We start from the raw sequence: 18663 nt of genomic DNA, 5'->3' as shown, positions 1-18663 counted from the left end.
CTTTGCTCGCTTTGTATACTGACTGCCGTCTGTTGTGTTGTGCAGATTGAAGAGTTGCATGTGCAGCTCCAGCAGGCAGAAGCTGACCGTGAGCAGCTGAGACGGGAGCTTCAGCAGGAGAGAGAAGCTCGGCAGAACCTGGAGAATGTTGTTAAAGACCTGCAAACCCAGTTGGCTCTGCAGGCCGACAGCAGCCCTCCTGCAGAGCCCATGGACGTTAACACAGACGCACACAGACAGACCACACAAGCCACCAACGGATCTTAAAGTTGCACATTCAGAACTGGAGAAAGAGACTCGATAAAAAAAAAGGAGCATGGTAAAGGACTTTGTTGCACCTCCTGTTAAGGAAAGAGAACTCAACAAAATGCAAAGTTTTGTAGAGGAAAAATCAGTCATATATAATATGGTATGATATAAATCAATATTATTATGACAGTATATGGATTTTATGAAATGAACTGGAAAGTAGCATGATGTCTGAGCATGTTGTAGAGCGTGAAATTAAGAAAGACTTCTTCAGTGATGACCACATCTCTCCAGTGACGTCAGAGACACATGACGCTGTCCAAGGATTTTATTTTGGTATAAGCTATTCTAAGATGTGCAAATATAGCCACATAACACTACTTGAATATGAAGGGAAGAAACATGTTGAGTGGATGATGAAACTCTTGGTGCCACAAAATATTGGTACACTCAAAGGTGTCATTGCAGACCACTGGAAACAGAGACACCAGTTTACCACTATTTACTTTTAATATCGGCTTGCTTTTTATAACTGTGTAGAGGATGTACTTTTTAAGAAATAATGCTTGCGCAGCACTGTTATTCCACAGGCAAGAAAAACATCCATATACAAACATGTACGCATGTATACCGGCTTGTCTACCTTTTGTATTTTATAAACCTGAAGTATTGGAGGTTACGTGGGCTGCTTTCAGGTCCACCACTGTTTTATGCTTAGATATTTTATGGAAGTGTTACTTTTTAATATTATAATGCAACTTTATTTGTTGTTTGAGCGTTGTTTTCCAGTTTTTGCAACCAAACTATGTGATAAATAGCAAATATTCTTGCCCACCTTAGTGCAGATAAGTCTACAAATGCCCTCCAAAAAGAAAGAAAAAGACTTCCAATAGACGTCTGTTTTCGTTGACATGCGGTACTTCTGATTTTCTATTGAGTATTGTAAAATAATTTATATTCTATATAATAATTTGCTGCCTATCAACAGAAGCATTCATTTTTAGTCACTGGTTTTAGGGCTCTTAAATCAACAAATGCTGTTTATATGAACAACATTTCTACATATTATACAAAATATGGATATATATTTTTTTACTTTAAGAAAAGGAATTGCACTTTTTAAAGAAAAGAACCTTGCATTGTGCATTGTACTCCCTGTTACATTTTTCAGACACGCGTTAAGAAACTTTGAATTTAAACACACTTTCCCTCAGTTTCCTGTAATGTAAATACAATGATATTGTAAATAAGATATTTCTCGATATGTTTGCTTGCGCCAGACTTAAATTGATTATGAATATTATTTTTTGCTCTTACTTGAAACCAAAAAGAGACTATATTTGGATTTTAAAAACTGCAATTGTGTTGTTGTATCCCTGAGCATCATTGCAATCACAGGGCATTCAGCAGAATGGATGGACCTGTTGGTTTGAACAAGGAGAATGAAACCATCACAGGTCATAAACCTATCAGTAGTTTTTCTAGGTTTGACACAGCAACATATTATTATAATTTGTCCCTTGATTTTGTTTATTTGAAAAGATCTTTATTATTTGATTAAATATAGAGTATATATTACACTACAGACCAAAAACTGAAAAATGGATTTGAAATCTCTGCACCTCCAGCTCCCTCGACAGATAGATCAGAAGCAACACTTTCTATCGGTTTCATCCTTAGGTGCTCTCGTGTATTTTAGAAAAGAAACACTTTTATGTCTTATCATTACTTATGATACCCTCGCTCAGTATTTGTTGGGTACAGTGTAATAGCAATATCCATTTTGTTAGCTGATGCTGTTGTAGTTTTGGTTTGGATGTGGGGTTTCACTTGCCTCTTGTTGAAATGTTTTCTTTTCCTTTGGAAAACTTGTATAATACCCATTAAAATCTAAATCAATCCTAAGTTGTTCTGAGAAGTGTTTTTGTTTATTGTGCCTGCAATGGAAACTGTGTTATAGTGCATGTTTGTGTCTCGCAGCTTGGATTGTCAAAATGTATTACAGACATTTAGCGGGTAAGTTTAAGGTTGGGTAATTGACAGAAATCACGCTTATTTCCTCAGTTCCACAGACCGTCTCAAGTCAGAGGATGGTTAGTTCACATCCAAGCCCTCATGCTTTACGAGTGTTTCACTCCTGATTCTTTTCATATAAAAACAGAAGATGGACTTAAATCCAATAAGTACGGGTGTGTCGTATTTGTCCATTATTATAATACAAATGATATGAAAGCTATTGATAAAAAGGACTTGCGTCAGCATGATTTGGGCCGCCATATAGGTCAACTTAAAGCTAGCAGCCCAAGTATTGGGACTCAGTTCCCAAGCAGAGGAACCAGGTTTGAGTCGAGCCTGGAACCATTTACGCATGTCACCCCCTCTGACTCCCACACTTAGGCTTATCTGAACCAAAAAATCAACAACAATAAAAAGTAGTTTTGTAATATTTACAACATTTGTATGAAATGGAGGAATCACTTAAACACAATACAAAGGTTTGTGTCTTACTAAAAATGATACCTTGTAATTATTTGGAGTCACTGTTTCACATGACATGAAAGTTATTATAACACGGGAATGAAATATTTTTATAAATAAATCATAGCACTTAAGGAATAAAAAATGGTGTGCAACACAACACACATTTACTGTATAGTTCTCGTATAATTTTTTATTAAAATCAAGTTATTGAAAGTCACATTGGTTTTGTGTCTTTCAATTGGTAATTTGTTGATGATCCCTAATTAAAATCTGGTTGTAATCCGGTTGTTAACCAGTTATCATGAGAAAACTTGCTTTGTTATCCTGGGTTTACGGCATTAACAAATTGTTAGCATGCCATACTTTTGCCTGATTTATTTTGCCAATTTTTACTATGAGTATGTACAACAAAAACTTGAAATTACAAATGTAAGTTTATTTTTATACATTGTATTGTATGTCACACATTTCCTCTAGGGGGAATCATTGCACACAATTGAAGGGTAGATCATTTGTGCTTGTTAAGTCAAATGCACCAGTGCGAAAATATCCCTAAATTGTTATTTTTTATATCCTGAAAACCACCATTGAATCAAATAACATTTCTGTATTCTTCAATGATAAGGACTGCCATTTTTGTTGTCAAATGAATATTACCAGTCTTTCTGTCCCACTCTCTTTCTTCAGAGGCTTACTGGTTCCGTGAAAATCCCTGCATGAAAGCAACGCACAATCCTTAGCCTACTCCAGGATTACAGCTTGAGGAAGATTTAGTCACTGACACATGTTGCACACTCTTTCTCTGCGAGCCTCCTCTGACTGCAAAAAATAAACACAGAAGAACATATGGCTGCTACACCGGATCAATGGTCATTGCATGAGGAATGAACCTTCAGGATGGGAATATTGTTATTTGATCCAATGTGGGAAGATTTAAACAGGAAGACATGGATATGCTGCTTGAGAGAAGCTGTGCTATAAACAAACTTCACTGAAGACTCCAGCAGAGTCAGGTGAGTTAATGGGACAGGAGAGTTGGACTCAAATGTACAGCTCAGGGATGACCAGCACCCCAGCCATGGCTCCTCTGTCTCCAGGGCCGAGTGGCACCCCACCACGCTCCCCTCTGTCAACCAGGAAGACCACCTTTCAGTCTTTGGGGTCCCTGACATCAGGAGTTATGTCCCCCTCGCTTGGTAAGGGCTCCTCTTATCAGGCAAGAAAGGCCTCGATTTCCTTGAACTCATCCAACCCGTCCATTATGAGCTCTTCCAAACTCTGGCAAAAAGCGTCCATCTCCAGACTGGCGGAGGAGTTTTTCTGGATTGGTGGCAGTGTGGTGGCACAGCCAACATGGAGACTGGGTCAGATGGGTAAGACTTACAAATTACTCCTAATTATTGGTCTTCAAACACTTTAAAATGACTGCACAAAAAGGTTGTTAAGTGGCATTTTAAAATATATTCTTTCACACTCTATATGATATTTTAAGGACTTTTACATTTTGAACTTTAACCCTGAACATGCAGTTGTGCTTTAAATCAGTGAATGTCTCAACATAATAGAGTCAGCCAGGGAAGCCTGTGAGCATATGGACGGTAGACAATCCTTTGGGATTAGCCTAACTGATGTACCAGTTTGCGTCACATGCATCTGAGCTTCAGATTACAAACAAAGGTTACCTGCTCTCGGCACACAAAACAAACACCCCACTTTCCCATTGGCCTGAGCATTACAAGATAATTAATTGCTTGATCTGAGATGTTATTTCAGTAAATGGACATTTAGCCTTAGCATTGAAAAGTTCCAAGCTGTAGTTAGTTTTAAATACTTTTATTCACAATAGATTAATTTTTTGGCAAAGATAATTTTAGGGTGGTGGATTTTTTGGCTTATTTTCCTTTTTATCATGAACACATACAGCTACTTAAATCCCTGTATGACGCAGCCTATAATCTCATAAACAAGTGCTTGATGGTAAACCTCTGCTTGTCTCCACTTGGCTGTCATGAAGCCTTCCTGCAAACAATCATAACAATTTCCTCAGCAAAATATTTCAAGAGTATATTTCATTAAAGTATTACTGACTGAATGTGATGATCCGTGTGGATTTCTGTCATGCTCAAGTAATAGATAACAATGTGTCTCCTTGTGCGGCCCTGTAGTGGAGAGGTGTATGTGCACCATGCAGGTCGGCACTCAGATGACCAAAATGAAGGGGAAGAAGAAAGGACTTGTCCGATTCTTTTACCTAGACGAGCACAAGTCATGCATCCGTTGGAGGCCCTCCCGTAAACATGACAAGGCTAAAAGTGAGTCAAAACCAATCTGAGTTTCAATATTTATTTTGGCAGCGCTGAATATTCTGAATGTTCTTCTTACGTTTGACTTCGCCTTCACATAAAACTAATCATGTAACTTGCTAACAATCATCAAATCAATAGCTCACATCAAACTTGGTTTTCAACTCTATTTTTTGCGTATTAAGTTTTGTTTGTCTCCTAAAATGCTTGCTTTACAGGCTGTAAAGAATTCAAAACATAGTTGCCTTTGTTATATGATGGTTAAAGCCTTTTGGTTTTTGCAAACAAGAATCATTAAAGGTTTTCACTTTTGACCATTATGGAGTCAGAAAGATTTGTGACATAGTTTGACTTAAAAATGAAGCAAAGAGGGAACCGGTTAAATGTTTGTTGTTGCATATTTCGCCTATAGGTTTGTTATTGGTTATGATGATGTTCTTAGCCCACAGCTTATTTTGGTTCTACCAGGAGGCTTGGAGATGCTACTGTTCAGTTGATTGACCCCCAACACATTTTTTTTATCATCTCTTTCAGTATCTATCGATTCCATCCATGAAGTCTGTGAGGGGAAAAAGTCAGAGATGTTCAGGCGGTACGCAGACAACCGTTTCGACCCAAACTATTGCTTCAGTATTTACTACGGGGAGAGAGTGAAGTCCCTGGACTTAGTCTCCAACAATGCAGAGGAAGCCCGCACCTGGATCACAGGGCTCAAATACCTCATGGCTGGCATCAGTGATGAGGACAGTTTTACCCGGAGGCAACGCACCCGTGATCAATATCCTTTTTCCAGCTTGTCATGCACATGTTTAATCTTTAAATGACTGATTATTTCAAATACATCAGTACTTTTCTAGCTACCATGAAGGTAAACATAACCACTTGTAGAAGAACAGCACACATAAACTGTCCAGATCATAGTTTTGTTATGTTCTCCTTTAATACATCCTCACATGGTTACAGCAGACTTTCTCTGAGGCCGACAAAAACGGAGATGGCACCTTGAGCATTGGAGAAGTTCACCAGCTGCTCCACAAACTAAATGTGAATTTACCCAAGGAGAAAGTCAGGCAGATGTTTCAAGTAAGACAAAGGTTGATCATGCAAACTGACATGTATCTACTGAGCATGACCTAAAGTTAAAGCTACCTCTGTAGCTTACTTTTGTATCTTCAGAAATGTAGTACTTTATTTCTTGTAACTGGAAATATTGCCTTTTTTAATTATGGAAACATAGCTACACTACAAGTGCCTACTACAGACACTAAAGATGTCTGTGTAGAATGCGGTGTAAATCCATCTGATACCTGTTTAGATATTTCTGTCTGGAACAAAGTAGAAAATAAATAAATAGGTTTGTGCATGGCAAATAAATTGCATTCAGCAGAAAATGCTTTCAAACAAAACTAAAACCCAGACAGCCTCTGCAAGATAGAACTGTAAGGCAATTATTTTTTTATTTACTGTTTTTATTGGGCAGACACACTTTCTTAATGTACAAACTGGCTACAGAAAGTAAAACAGGAAAGTAAATTGCAGGAAGGTTTTTGTTTGATCTTCACATCATTCTAGAGACGCTGTAAGATAAAAGGATGGTGATGAAACCAGCAAACTAATGTGTAAATACACTATTTTGGCATGAAAGTACAAGAGAGTGCCACAGGAAGGCCATATGGCCCTCGCTGAACAGATGGCTTTAGTTTCACTGCAGTATTGCTTTAGTTCAGTAGCTCTCCGTCCTCTCCTCCTGATAATGATGATAATCTCGGTGAATGAGATCCATCATGTTAGATGGAGAGAGAGATACATATATCCTTCAGATGGTTCTAAAGTGGTACATGTTTTCTTTGGCAGGGTTGTTATCTCAAATCACAAAATGTGAATTATTTCTTGCTCGTAAAATACTTTTTGTCGTTATCTGTAGGAAGCAGACACAGACAAGAACCAGGGCTCGCTGGGCTTTGAAGAATTCTGTGCGTTCTACAAGATGATTTCCACTCGCAGAGACCTTTACCTGATAATGATCTCCTACAGCAATCAGAAAGAAGTCCTGGATCTTCACGACCTCGCACGCTTTCTGGAAAACGAACAGAAGGTATACCAACAAAATGTAAAAAAGAGTGAAGCTTTCCATATGTGTGTTTGTATATCATGTACAGTTGATAAACTCAAGATGTTACACGTTTCATGTTTTCATCAATAGGCTAGTCATTCAATGTATTGTTGATGTGTAGGTACCCTCCGTGTAGTAGTGTTCATTGTTGACAAATGTTTTGTTCCAAAATAATTAATTACAAGCTTAAAATGGCAAACTTTGTTTTAAGTTTTAAGAATTGATAGAAAACAGCTTAAAGCAATCATAAAAGAAAATGTCCTACTTTATAATAACATGTATTTAACATACGTGTAAAATGTCAGATGAGGTAAGCCAAAAATAACATTCCTGATGTTTTATTTGCAGATGCGAGGTTTGCCCAAAGAGTATCTAGTCGACATATTAACCCAGTTTGAGCCATGTCATGAGAACCTGCAGCGATCAGTGCTGGGTATTGATGGTACGGGGAAATTATTTATTACGAACTATATAACAATGCATTAGTAATTTCACATACAGTATATTTCACTTAAACCTGACACGCAACAAACAAACAAATAATACACCTGCACTGACTCTCCCTTTCTTAAGGTTTTACCAACTTCATGAGGAGCCCGGCAGGTGATATTTTTAACCCCGAGCACAATCAGGTGCACCAGGACATGACGCAGCCTCTGACCAACTACTTCATTGCCACTTCACACAACACCTACCTGACAGGAGACCAGCTGCTCTCTCAGTCTCGAGTGGAAATGTACGCCTATGTTCTGCAGGCAGGCTGTCGCTGTGTGGAGGGTAAGAGCCTAAAAACAGAGCTGTAGCTCTCTTCACTGTGATTTTATGACATTACAGACAATGTGACTCACACGTCTTTTATAGCTTCTTCTCTTATTTACTCCTCCAATTGCAGTGGACTGCTGGGACGGGCCTGATGGGGAGCCCATTATTCATCACGGCTACACCTTGACATCCAAAATTCCCTTTAAAGAAGTCATTGAGACTATTAACAAATATGCCTTCACAAAATCACCGTGAGTGCAGTACTGTTTTTTTCAAGCTTTCACAATAAACAGCATCATTCATGTTGATTCAGGTGTCATCGCCTTGCCCCTCCAGGTACCCAGTGATCTTGTCCATAGAGAACCACTGCACTGTGCCTCAGCAAAAAAAGATGGCTGAGTATCTGAAGGAGGTGCTACAGGACAAACTTGATCTGTCCAGTGTCAATGTACATGAATGCAAGAAGTTGCCTTCCCCTGAGTTTCTTAAAGGGAAGGTTTTAGTCAAGGTGAGTTGTTTTTGAACATCGGCAGCCAAAAGAACATAAAAAAAAAGCACAAAAACAAACTTACTTATAATATTTAATTATTCATGTTTTCCAGGGTAAAAAACTGCCAGCAAACCTAGATCCTAATGCAGAGGAGGGTGATGTGTCCGATGAAGACACCGGTGATGAGGAAGAGGAGGAGGAAGAAGATGAGGATGATAATCCACAGGCAAAGATGGATGGACGGACGGGCGGACAGACGGACGAGCGGACGGACGGACGAGCGGACAGACAGACAGACAGACAGACAGACAGACAGACAGACAGACAGACAGACAGACAGACAGACAGACAGACAGACAGACAGACAGACAGACAGACAGACAGACAGAGACACTGACTGACTGACTGAATGAGTGAATGAATGATTGATTGATTGATTGATTGATTGATTGATTGATTGGTTGATTGATTGGTTGATTGGTTGATTGATTGGTGTGATAATGCCTTATGTTTGACTTTTTTAGGACGGAAGTATCGTTAACTCTATAAATCAAAGGAAAAAAAAAAGACGATTTGGCAAATCCATTATAACGAGTTTCAAACAAAAGGTCAGCCGCTTGCTTATTTTCTAAATATTATATTAGATGGCTCATCCTACATTTTCCCAGCCACTAGAGAAACTGCAATCAATGTCTATTTTTTCAGAGGAAAAAAAGGTTACGAATGAAAAACAAGACAATATCTGATGGCGAGTCAGACCACAGCAAGGAGAAGGCACAAATAGTTTACCATCCTAAGTAAGAGTTGTCATAGAAATAAACACTTTTAGTCATTTCATTTTGTGAGTATTGTTAGTTAAACTGACTGTATGTCTATAACTATCTCTTCAGGAAGAGGAAAACAATGAGGTTGTCCCGACATCTTTCTGACCTGGTCAAGTACACAAAATCCGTCCGTGTGCATGACATAGAAACACAAGGTAAAGGGTCTTCAAAATGTGAACATCAAACATACGTCAATAAAATATTTAAGCAATGAATGTTTAATGTTGTGTTTATTGTGCTAGCATTTGAAAACAGTTGGCAGGTATCATCCCTCAACGAGACTGTTATGAACCAGATCTTACAGCTGAAAGCAGCCGAGTTGGTTCGTTTCAATCAACGCCAACTTATAAGAGTCTACCCGTCCAACTACAGAGTGGACTCAAGCAACTTCAACCCACAACTGTACTGGAACGCAGGATGCCATATGGGTAAGACGGTCACAGAGAATCCATTGATGCCTACTTTAAAGTTACAATGAGAGGTTTTATTAAGTCCTGCAGCAGTATTTCATTTGTTTTTATGTCTTTTATTTTAGTTGCACTGAATTATCAAACAGAGGGCCGTATGCTTGATCTGAACCGAGCCAAGTTCTCAAGCAATGGAAACTGTGGATATATTCTAAGGCCAAAGGTTATGTGCAAAGGTATGTTTATATGCAGATTGCCTAAAGTGAAAAACAACATTCTGTGTCTGGTAGTTAATTGTGTTTGTTTTTTCCTCAGGTGCCTTTAACCCCATGTTAGAAAGTCCCCTACAAGGAACCAGAAAGATTCAGTTAGTGCTGAAGATCATCAGCGGGCAGCAGATTCCTAAACCCAAAGACTCAATGTTTGGGGACAGAGGAGAGGTGAACATGCTGCTCTTTTAAGAATATCTAAATAGGCGATAGGACAAACTATTAAAAAATATATTTTTCATCACTAAAATGCTCTTACTTATTTTTTTCTTCTTGCAGATTATTGATCCCTATGTTGAGGTTGAGATAGTTGGTCTACATGTGGATTGTTCCAAGCAGCAAACCAAGGTGGTGGATGATAATGGTATGTCTAATCTCATAATCTCATAACCACCATCGACACAACAATGTTTCCCTTTTTGTGACTACTGTTTAACTGTCTTTCAGGTTTCAATCCAATGTGGGAGGAGACCCTTGTCTTCAACATTAAAATGCCACAGATCGCTCTGGTGCGTTTCCATGTGTGGGATCATAATCCTCTTGGACGAGAGTTCATTGGACAGAGAACTGTTGCTCTCAGCAGCTTGATGCCAGGTATACTTGATGGGAAATCTGATATGCAGACTTTTGCAATGCGACAAACAATACCACGCTGCAAGGGTCAGGGATCATACCATGTCGTCTAGTTTTTCGTTTTTTGGACAGACTCCCAGATGCAAACTCCCAGCAATAAAGTAAAATTAACAAATCCAATAATATAACAAAAATGTGGCTTAAGGTAAGAAATGTTATGCAAAATGTGCAGGTTATCGGCATGTGTACCTAGAGGGGATGGCGGAGTCATCCATCTTTGTTCATGTCGCTGTCGTTGACACGTCATTAAAGGTAAGGTTATCGTAATTAACTCAAATTGAATTTCATCTTTATCTAACAACTCTGTCTTTAAACCATTGGTGTCTTTTGTGACACAGATGAAACCCACAAATGCGGTGAATGCGGCTAGAAAACACATCCAAAAAGCAGCTCAGAAGCATATGAAAGGTCCTCAAAAGCAGACTTCTCTAGATTCCTCTGTCCAGTCCTCAGAAGACGGACGTGGTCTGTTCTTCCGCAGGGATCTGGATACCATTTCTCAGGACAGCAGGAATGGAGAAATGTTTCCTCTAGTACAAGGCCCAGCAGCCAAGACTGCTATCCTAAAAGGGGCCATGAGTGAGCCTTTGAGAAGAGCGCACCGAGTTAAAATTCATGAACCATCGGGGGCAAGAAGGGGAATCTTCAGCCGGATGTCCTCCACTGACTCCTACCACATGGGGGCTGCTCCCTGTGCAAGAGAAGACAGCTTTGACCTTGAGACCTCACCCCAGGCTTCTTGTGAGGGTCCTGTTAATGACAGCCAAAATTCTATTCAAGAAGAGTGGGAGAATGAACTTGATGAACAGTCGGAGTCACACTGTGCTGAGCAGGAGACAGTCCAGAGGTTTGAGCCAAAGAATCCTGAACAGTTTGAGGACTTACCAACAGAACCAGAGACTGAAGAGTTCACTGCTATTAAACCTGAGCAACCAACAGACACTCAAATTCAGACTGATACACTGTCTCTGCATCGACCTCAGCCTCTGCCTCGACCCATGCCACAGCATCTGCATCAGCCCGAAGAAATATCCTCTCCACTTATCCCTTCGGCGTCCCCTGCCAGGATGAGACGGACCTTAGAGGCTCCAGCCACACCCAGACAGTTTACACCAATACGAACAAAGGCCCGCTCACGTAGTTGCCCTCGAAAATCAACTGCATCTGCTCAGACACCTACGGTAAACCGTAAGCCTGCTGTCCCCTGGCAGACGCAAGGAGCACAAAACTACAACAGTTACAGCAGCCAGGTGAGGCCAATCCCCAACGGCCTCTGTCTGTCTGACAGCACGTCCAGCGGCAGTGGCGGCAGCACAGACAGCCTGGAGTTTGTACCATCCTGTCTGCCAGCTGGGGCAGAGCCACGTGAAGGCACCCTGCAGAGGGAGATGAAGGCCCTTTTTGACCAAAAGATGAGGGAGATTGGCTGTAAATCCCCGATTTTTCTAAATGGTGAGTGATGATGATATGTGATTCATATTAGCAAAAGTAAATCAAGCGAACTGCAGATACAAATTTGGTTGGCTGTATTAATGATGAATTTATTTCTTAATGTTTTTTTCCATTTTCCATTAGAGCACAGCTGAGATTTGACTGATGACAACAAGGTCCTTCAGAAGACAAAGAAAAGAGGAACAATGCAACCACAAAAGAGTTGTAGGAGAAAATACAGTGGGGCAAAAAAGTATTTAGTCAGCCACCAATTGTGCAAGTTCTCCCATTTGAAAAGATGAGAGAGGCCTGTAATTTTTATCATAGGTATACCTCAACTATGAGAGACAAAATGAGAAAAAAAAATCCAGAAAATCACATTGTAGGATTTTTAAAGAATTTATTTTCAAATGATTGTGGAAAATAAGTATTTGGTCAATAACAAAAGTTCATCTCAATACTTTGGTATATACCCTTTGTTGGCAATGACAGAGGTCAAACGTTTTCTGTAAGTCTTCACAAAGTTTTCACACACGGTTGCTGGTATTTTGGCCCATTCCTCCATGCAGATCTCCTCTAAAGCAGTGATGTTTTGGGGTTGTCGCTGGGCAACACGGACTTTCAACTCCCTCCAAAGATTTTCTATGGGGTTGAGATCTGGAGACTGGCTAGGCCACTCCAGGACCTTGAAATGCTTCTTACGAAGCCACTCCTTCGTTGCCCTGGCGGTGTGTTTGGGATCATTGTCATGCTGAAAGACCCAGCCACGCTTCATCTTCAGTGCCCTTGCTGATTGAAGGAGGTTTTCACTCAAAATCTCACGATACATGGCCCCATTCATTCTTTCCTTTACACGGATCAGTCGTCCTGGTCCCTTTGCAGAAAAACAGCCCCAAAACATGATGTTTCCACCCCCATGCTTCACAGTAGGTATGGTGTTCTTTGGATGCAACTCTGCATTCTTTCTCCTCCAAACACGACGAGTTGAGTTTTTACCAAAAAGTTCTATTTTGGTTTCATCTGACCATATGACATTCTCCCAATCCTCTTCTGGATCATCCAAATGCCCTCTAGCAAACTTCAGACGGGCCTGGACATGTACTGGCTTAAGCAGGGGGACACGTCTGGAACTGCAGGATTGAAGTCCCTGGCGGCGTAGTGTGTTACTGATGGTAGCCTCTGTTACTTTGGTCCCAGCTCTCTGCAGGTCATTCACTAGGTCCCCCCGTGTGGTTCTGGGATTTTTGCTCACCGTTCTTGTGATCATTTTGACTCCACGGGGTGAGATCTTGCGTGGAGCCCCAGATCGAGGGAGATTAGCAGTGGTCTTGTATGTCTTCCATTTTCAAATAATTGCTCCCACAGTTGATTTCTTCACACCAAGCTGCTTACCTATTGCAGATTCAGTTTTCCCAGCCTGGTGCAGGTCTACAATTTTGTCTCTGGTCTCCTTTGACAGCTCTTTGGTCTTGGCCATAGTGGAGTTTGGAGTATGACTGTTTGAGGTTGTGGACAGGTGTCTTTTATACTGATAACGAGTTCAAAAAGGTGCCATTAATACAGGTAACGAGTGGAGGACAGAGGAGTCTCTTAAAGAAGAAGTTACAGGTCTGTGAGAGCCAGAAATCTTGCTTGTTTGTAGGTGACCAAATACTTATTTTACCGAGGAATTTACCAATTAATTCATTAAAAATCCTACAATGTGATTTCCTGGATTTTATTTTCTCATTCTGTCTCTCATAGTTGAAGTGTACCTGTGATAAAAATTACAGGCCTCTCTCATCTTTTTAAATGGGAGAACTTGCACAATTGGTGGCTGACTAAATACTTTTTTGCCCCACTGTAATTGAGATTTTCTTTCTAGATAAGAAGATACCATGCAAATTACACAATTAGATATATTTTTTATTGTTATAGACCGGCTGTAATGTTTACAATTAATGCAGTTTGTATGCATGAAATAGTTTTTTTAAAATAAAAAGTTGAATCATCTGATGCAATTGCCAACTGTACAAAACAGCATAAAGCACTCATAAAAAAGTAACAGTAAACTAAGCACACTAGCAGTATTTTTCATCTAATTGTTAACACTGATCACTGATTGTTTTTATCATATCAAAACTATGTTTGCTTTTCTATTGAAATTGTAGTATTACTATTTTAAAATCAATAAATTGCTTATTTTAATAAAATGTGAGTCCTATTATTTGATATGCAGATATATTATTTTATATTATATCTATTCATGCAAGGGAGGTCAAAACCTATGTAAGTTAATGGTTATGTCAAACGTTAAAGAAGATTTGCCGCTATCAAAGCTAAAAGTAACGATTTTCAAATTTGCTAAGAATAAAACTATGTTCATGTTGTTTATGCTTTTTCTTTATCTATGTCTACATTTTCTTGGGGTTTGTTTGCATTACTTGTCCTCAAGCGCAGACTCAGTTCTTCAGTCAGTACGGTGCAGCAGGATTTCTGTAGGAAAGATAAAATAAACAGAAACAACAGGTAAACAAATAATTCATGAATATGTTGTTGAATTTAATGTCAAAAAGGTTTTTGAGAGGGGATACTGTAGATTGATTCAGACAAATGAGAGTCTGCGTTATCTTTGCTGATGTGCTGATATGAAAACCAATCGGTTAATGCTTTTATCTGTAACATAGGTATGTGTTCTTTTCAAACGCTTAAGTTAACGCTCTAGTCCCTCAACCCATTCAAACCCCTTTTGGATAAATACGAGTGCACAATATTGAGCGAAAAACAAGGCTGTTTGGTCTAGTTTCTGAAAGGTTAGGAAGTTTTGTTGATCGATGTTTTTGTCTTTTCCGCCTAACAGAAGTAATGTGATTTGAATGCACTTGCACACACCCTCTGCTCAGCTGCACTTCTGCGGCTCTTGGAGGTGAGTTCCAGGACTGCCAGCAGTGCTCCCAGCCCCAGGCCAAGGAAAAGAACCAGAAACATTCCCTTGAGGTTGTGCGGCTGCACAGCTGAAGACTTGGCCTTGTCTGCTATGCAGCTGCTGGCCCACCACTTGCTCCGCAGGTAAGCCAGCTCCCCTTCCTCGCTCAGCTGTAGGATTGCCACGCTGAGGTTCTTTATGATGGTTGAGTCTTGAGGAAATTTAACGGTTTATTGTTAATTATACTATTTTAATTATTAATTATTTTAAATGTCATTTTTAATTAGTTTTCATTATGCTTATCCTCACCAAGGCTGGCAGCAATGCTGTATCCTCTCATTCCAACCACTTCATGAGCTCTGACCAGCTCACAATGACGTGCTACTGCCAAATCCAAAGAAACAGACTCTCCAATAAAGGCAAAGTTTCCTTCTCTTGCACGCCAGACCCCTTCGTCCATAGAAGAGACAAGACTCTTGGTTCTCTCCATGTGTTCAAAGATTCTGCGATACACTGGATTGTTTGAATTCTGCATGAATGAAAGAACAGAATAAGAGAAACAGCAGAGAAACAGGGGATTCATAAATAATCTGATGTCTGTAGCCTACCTTGAAGAAGGCAAGGGTGGAGGAGCCAGCCAGACAGCCATACTCGATCAGGTCCTGATTGGCCAAGTCTTCAAACCCTTTTACTGTGAGGTGAGAGGACTCCGAGGTCTTAGAGGAGCTGAGGTTAGAGAAATAACATGCCAGGAGGACGATGGTGAATAACCACCAGCTGCAGCAGATGACACGTCCTGAAAGAGCTTTAGGGTGAGGGCCAGCACCTGACAAAAATGAAAGAATAAAGAAAAATGTTTAAAGCAAGGAGGGAGAGAATTTAATAGAACATAAACAATAACCACATTTATTATTGCCCGTCTCTATTTATTTCAGGATACAAAGGTTCACCTTGTAGAGTCAGAGCTCCAGCTGTGTACCACAGGCTGTGGAGGAGGCTGAATCTGTTCTTCTCACTCTGAGGCTGACTCCACTCACATGGGCTGAGTCTGCATTTGCATACAAATATTACTTATTAATATAATTGCACTCAAAGGAATTCCACTGAAGCAATGTGAAAATATCCACAGACAAGATATTCAAATCCACTTCACATCAATAAAAATCCACAAATAAATCATTAATATCACTGTTTTAATACATTATACTTGCATCACCAACCTGGCAGCTACAAAGATGCAAGCAGCGGTCCCCAGGTAGGCGATGAGTATGCCTACCCAGGTCAGGGCTGAAAACGGAGACAGGAACTCAAAGAGGCCCGTTCCCTCTGAAATATCCTTCCTCAGCAGGATGCTGATTCCTGTCTGCATGAACGGTTTGGTCATCCCCACCGCTTTCTCCCGAGCTGCAGTGAGCGTCAGTGGGGCAATAGCGAGGTCGGCCTCCTGTACGGAACACATATGTAATCACTGTACATTTATTTAAAGTGCTTAAGAGATTTTAATTGCACCAGCAACCGTGCTGATAAAGTTCACTCATTCACTGATTTTGAATGTATCCGTTGTGAGTCACAGACACCAGCTGGGTAATTCAAACTCCTGCAGAGAGGATAGCTGCCCTTTGACCATTCCAAATGTCAGTGTTGATGCACTCACCCCTCTCACCACCTCTCCAATCATCCCATTCCAGTTCCCGCTCTCATCCTGCCTGCCGTATGCAGAATCTTTCACCAGCTGCACTTTGTACTTGAAGCCCAGTTTCTTGGCTACTTCTGAGAGCAGGTCCATGCAAAAGCCTTCCAGTTGTGTGCCTTTAGACAATGCATATGGCTCTTGCTATAGAATAAATTGAAAGACAATCAGTGATGAGTTTAATCTTAAATTGTTTAAATTTCATGGAGGTTAAAAACAATGAAATACAAATAGATACCTTTATGGTTGTAATTCTCAGCTCTGGTTGCACTGGTGTTGAGGGTGAAAAGCAATACACATGTCAGTACAATATCTTTTACACATAAGCATGTAGATTGTTTCTATCAAAGCTTGGAAATTACACAAGATATGAGGGGGAATAAATCAAGGGGTCTTAAGATAAGTCTGAGGAGTCACCAGTTGAGTAAAGGGATAAGAAAGTAAAAAGTCTTTACCTCCTTGGGCCTCCTTAAATAAAAACAACCAAGATCCTAACCATTTGATTGAATAGCAAACTTTGATAGAGTCACAAGTACATGCTGTTTCAATTTAAGGGGGTCACATGCGAGAAAGCATGGCAACCATTGGAATATATAAAGTAGATACATATTATTTAATTGGAAAAGTTGTTCACAGCTAAATATGGAAAGATCAGAGGCCACTTTTGTGCATTGGCCAGCTTTAGACTTGACTGTAACATTCAGAGATGTCTGAGATTAACATTGGGGTGACCATGTTTTGACCTTCTTGTCACAACTGTTTTCCGGTATCCTAGAGATCTGGCTTCACTCTTCTCCTCTCTTGAAAACGGTTTGAACCCCACAATCTATTTAGAGCATTGTTTTAATTCAAAGACTCAATGACTGCACTGTGAGATGGGAGGGAAGTCAAAGAGTATCAAAAGCCCTCGATTCAGGCCAAGGCCTCGGGGATCCTTCACCACAGGGTGATCCTGACAACCATCAGTTCCTCCTTTTCAAAGGATGACACGTATACAAGCTCTTCAAGACTTTTGGCCACTCAGAAACACAAGGCCTTTGTTTGCTCCATAGAGTTAAATTATTAACGGTTTTTGTGAGAGTGACAACTGGCTCGCTTCCCTTTCTGTTTTTTTACAAAAATTGGACAGGATGTGTTGCTCCACTTTGATATTGATCCGAGCTGGCTGTTTATGTATTTATGTCTCCTCAAGCCTGAGAAGTTTCTACCAAATCCAACTGTGAAAACATGAGGAATTTGGCAGGGGAAAAAAGGAAAGCTGTCACCACACTAAATAACAAATGCAGTGACTGGGTCAAACTTTGAAATATTGGTGTAAAGAGAGAAACGGAGGGTTTTAATGTTTTCAATCAAGCCAACTTCTATAACCAAAAGCCGATTCAGTCACTTTCAACATGGTTCAAGGTTAAAAACTTAACAGTTTTAACTAACGAACCTTTTTATTTGGTGTATCATAATAATTTCAGCCTTAGTAAATACTTGAAAAAAAGTTCCTTACCTGCAGTACACACTCCCATGTCCAGGAAAAACCCAACAGACAATACACAGACACCAAACAGCATCCTGATTATCTTGATTTGCATCCTACAAGATATAAAAGAAACAATTTGGTTGGTTTTGAATCACAACTTGAATACATATTGTTAAGAGCTTTCTTGATAGAAATTCAAAGATGTGACTTAAATCAAGACACCAAATAGTGCCACCAACAATCAATATGGAGAGAATATGATGGATGTCAGTACCTGAGATGAGTCCAAGATGTAGCTTCTGAATTGGCACGTCAGACTTTAAACCGACCCAGATGATCTTGACTGCGATACAGTGTGATCTGAAATGTTTCAGACTCAAATGTGTTCGGGAAACAGCCAGCAACGTTTTTGTGGGTGGAGAAAATGGAAGGATTTTGAAGGGGTGGGAAGAAGCAGCAGGAGGTGCACACAAACAGTTTCCACTGAGGATCATCATGTGGGTTTAATACTAAATATGACTTAAAATGATCATGTTGTGAAAGTAATGTTACTATTTTATTTCAATGAAAATTAATATCACAGGTTTTATAATGTCTACGTTACATTTTAACAAAGTTGAATAATTGTGGCTCCT

At 39.9% G+C, this 18663-nt stretch overlaps 3 protein-coding genes across 3 annotated transcripts in view; 2 read left to right on the top strand and 1 right to left on the bottom strand.

Annotated features, from left to right (window-relative positions):
- The window catches only part of skib (v-ski avian sarcoma viral oncogene homolog b), a 29790-nt gene extending 27636 nt beyond the window's left edge, over positions 1-2154 (top strand). The window contains exon 7 of the mRNA XM_063909959.1: positions 46-2154. Within this exon, the coding sequence (XP_063766029.1) occupies positions 46-267 (222 nt within the window). The 3' untranslated portion in view covers positions 268-2154. The remainder of the gene's footprint in view (positions 1-45) is intronic.
- A 1365-nt stretch (positions 2155-3519) lies between these two features.
- On the top strand, positions 3520-14433 carry plch2b (phospholipase C, eta 2b). Its single transcript, XM_063909956.1, has 22 exons — positions 3520-4103; positions 4896-5042; positions 5568-5813; positions 5989-6116; positions 6958-7128; positions 7495-7588; positions 7720-7923; positions 8039-8159; positions 8245-8416; positions 8511-8624; positions 8923-9006; positions 9104-9195; positions 9289-9377; positions 9465-9650; positions 9758-9865; positions 9945-10069; positions 10178-10262; positions 10346-10492; positions 10704-10783; positions 10870-11983; positions 12107-12200; positions 13808-14433. The coding sequence occupies exons 1-21, from the start codon at positions 3752-3754 to the stop codon at positions 12115-12117; spliced, it is 3870 nt and encodes a 1289-aa protein (XP_063766026.1). The 5' UTR covers positions 3520-3751; the 3' UTR covers positions 12118-12200; positions 13808-14433.
- On the bottom strand, positions 13819-18459 carry si:dkey-183j2.10 (glutamate receptor U1). Its single transcript, XM_063909960.1, has 10 exons — positions 18303-18459; positions 18056-18141; positions 16796-16827; positions 16522-16701; positions 16088-16311; positions 15818-15915; positions 15476-15693; positions 15177-15396; positions 14834-15078; positions 13819-14437 (listed from the first exon to the last, which is right to left on the bottom strand). Exons 2-10 carry the CDS (start codon positions 18138-18140, stop codon positions 14333-14335), a joined length of 1407 nt encoding a protein of 468 aa, XP_063766030.1. The 5' UTR covers position 18141; positions 18303-18459; the 3' UTR covers positions 13819-14332.
- Positions 18460-18663: the final 204 nt, after the last annotated feature.

This window comes from Eleginops maclovinus, chromosome 20 (assembly GCF_036324505.1).
Source record: "Eleginops maclovinus isolate JMC-PN-2008 ecotype Puerto Natales chromosome 20, JC_Emac_rtc_rv5, whole genome shotgun sequence".
NCBI classification, from domain to species: Eukaryota; Metazoa; Chordata; class Actinopteri; order Perciformes; family Eleginopidae; genus Eleginops; species Eleginops maclovinus.
Note: the sequence above shows the minus strand (reverse complement) of the source record. Positions and strands in the feature narration are given on the sequence as shown.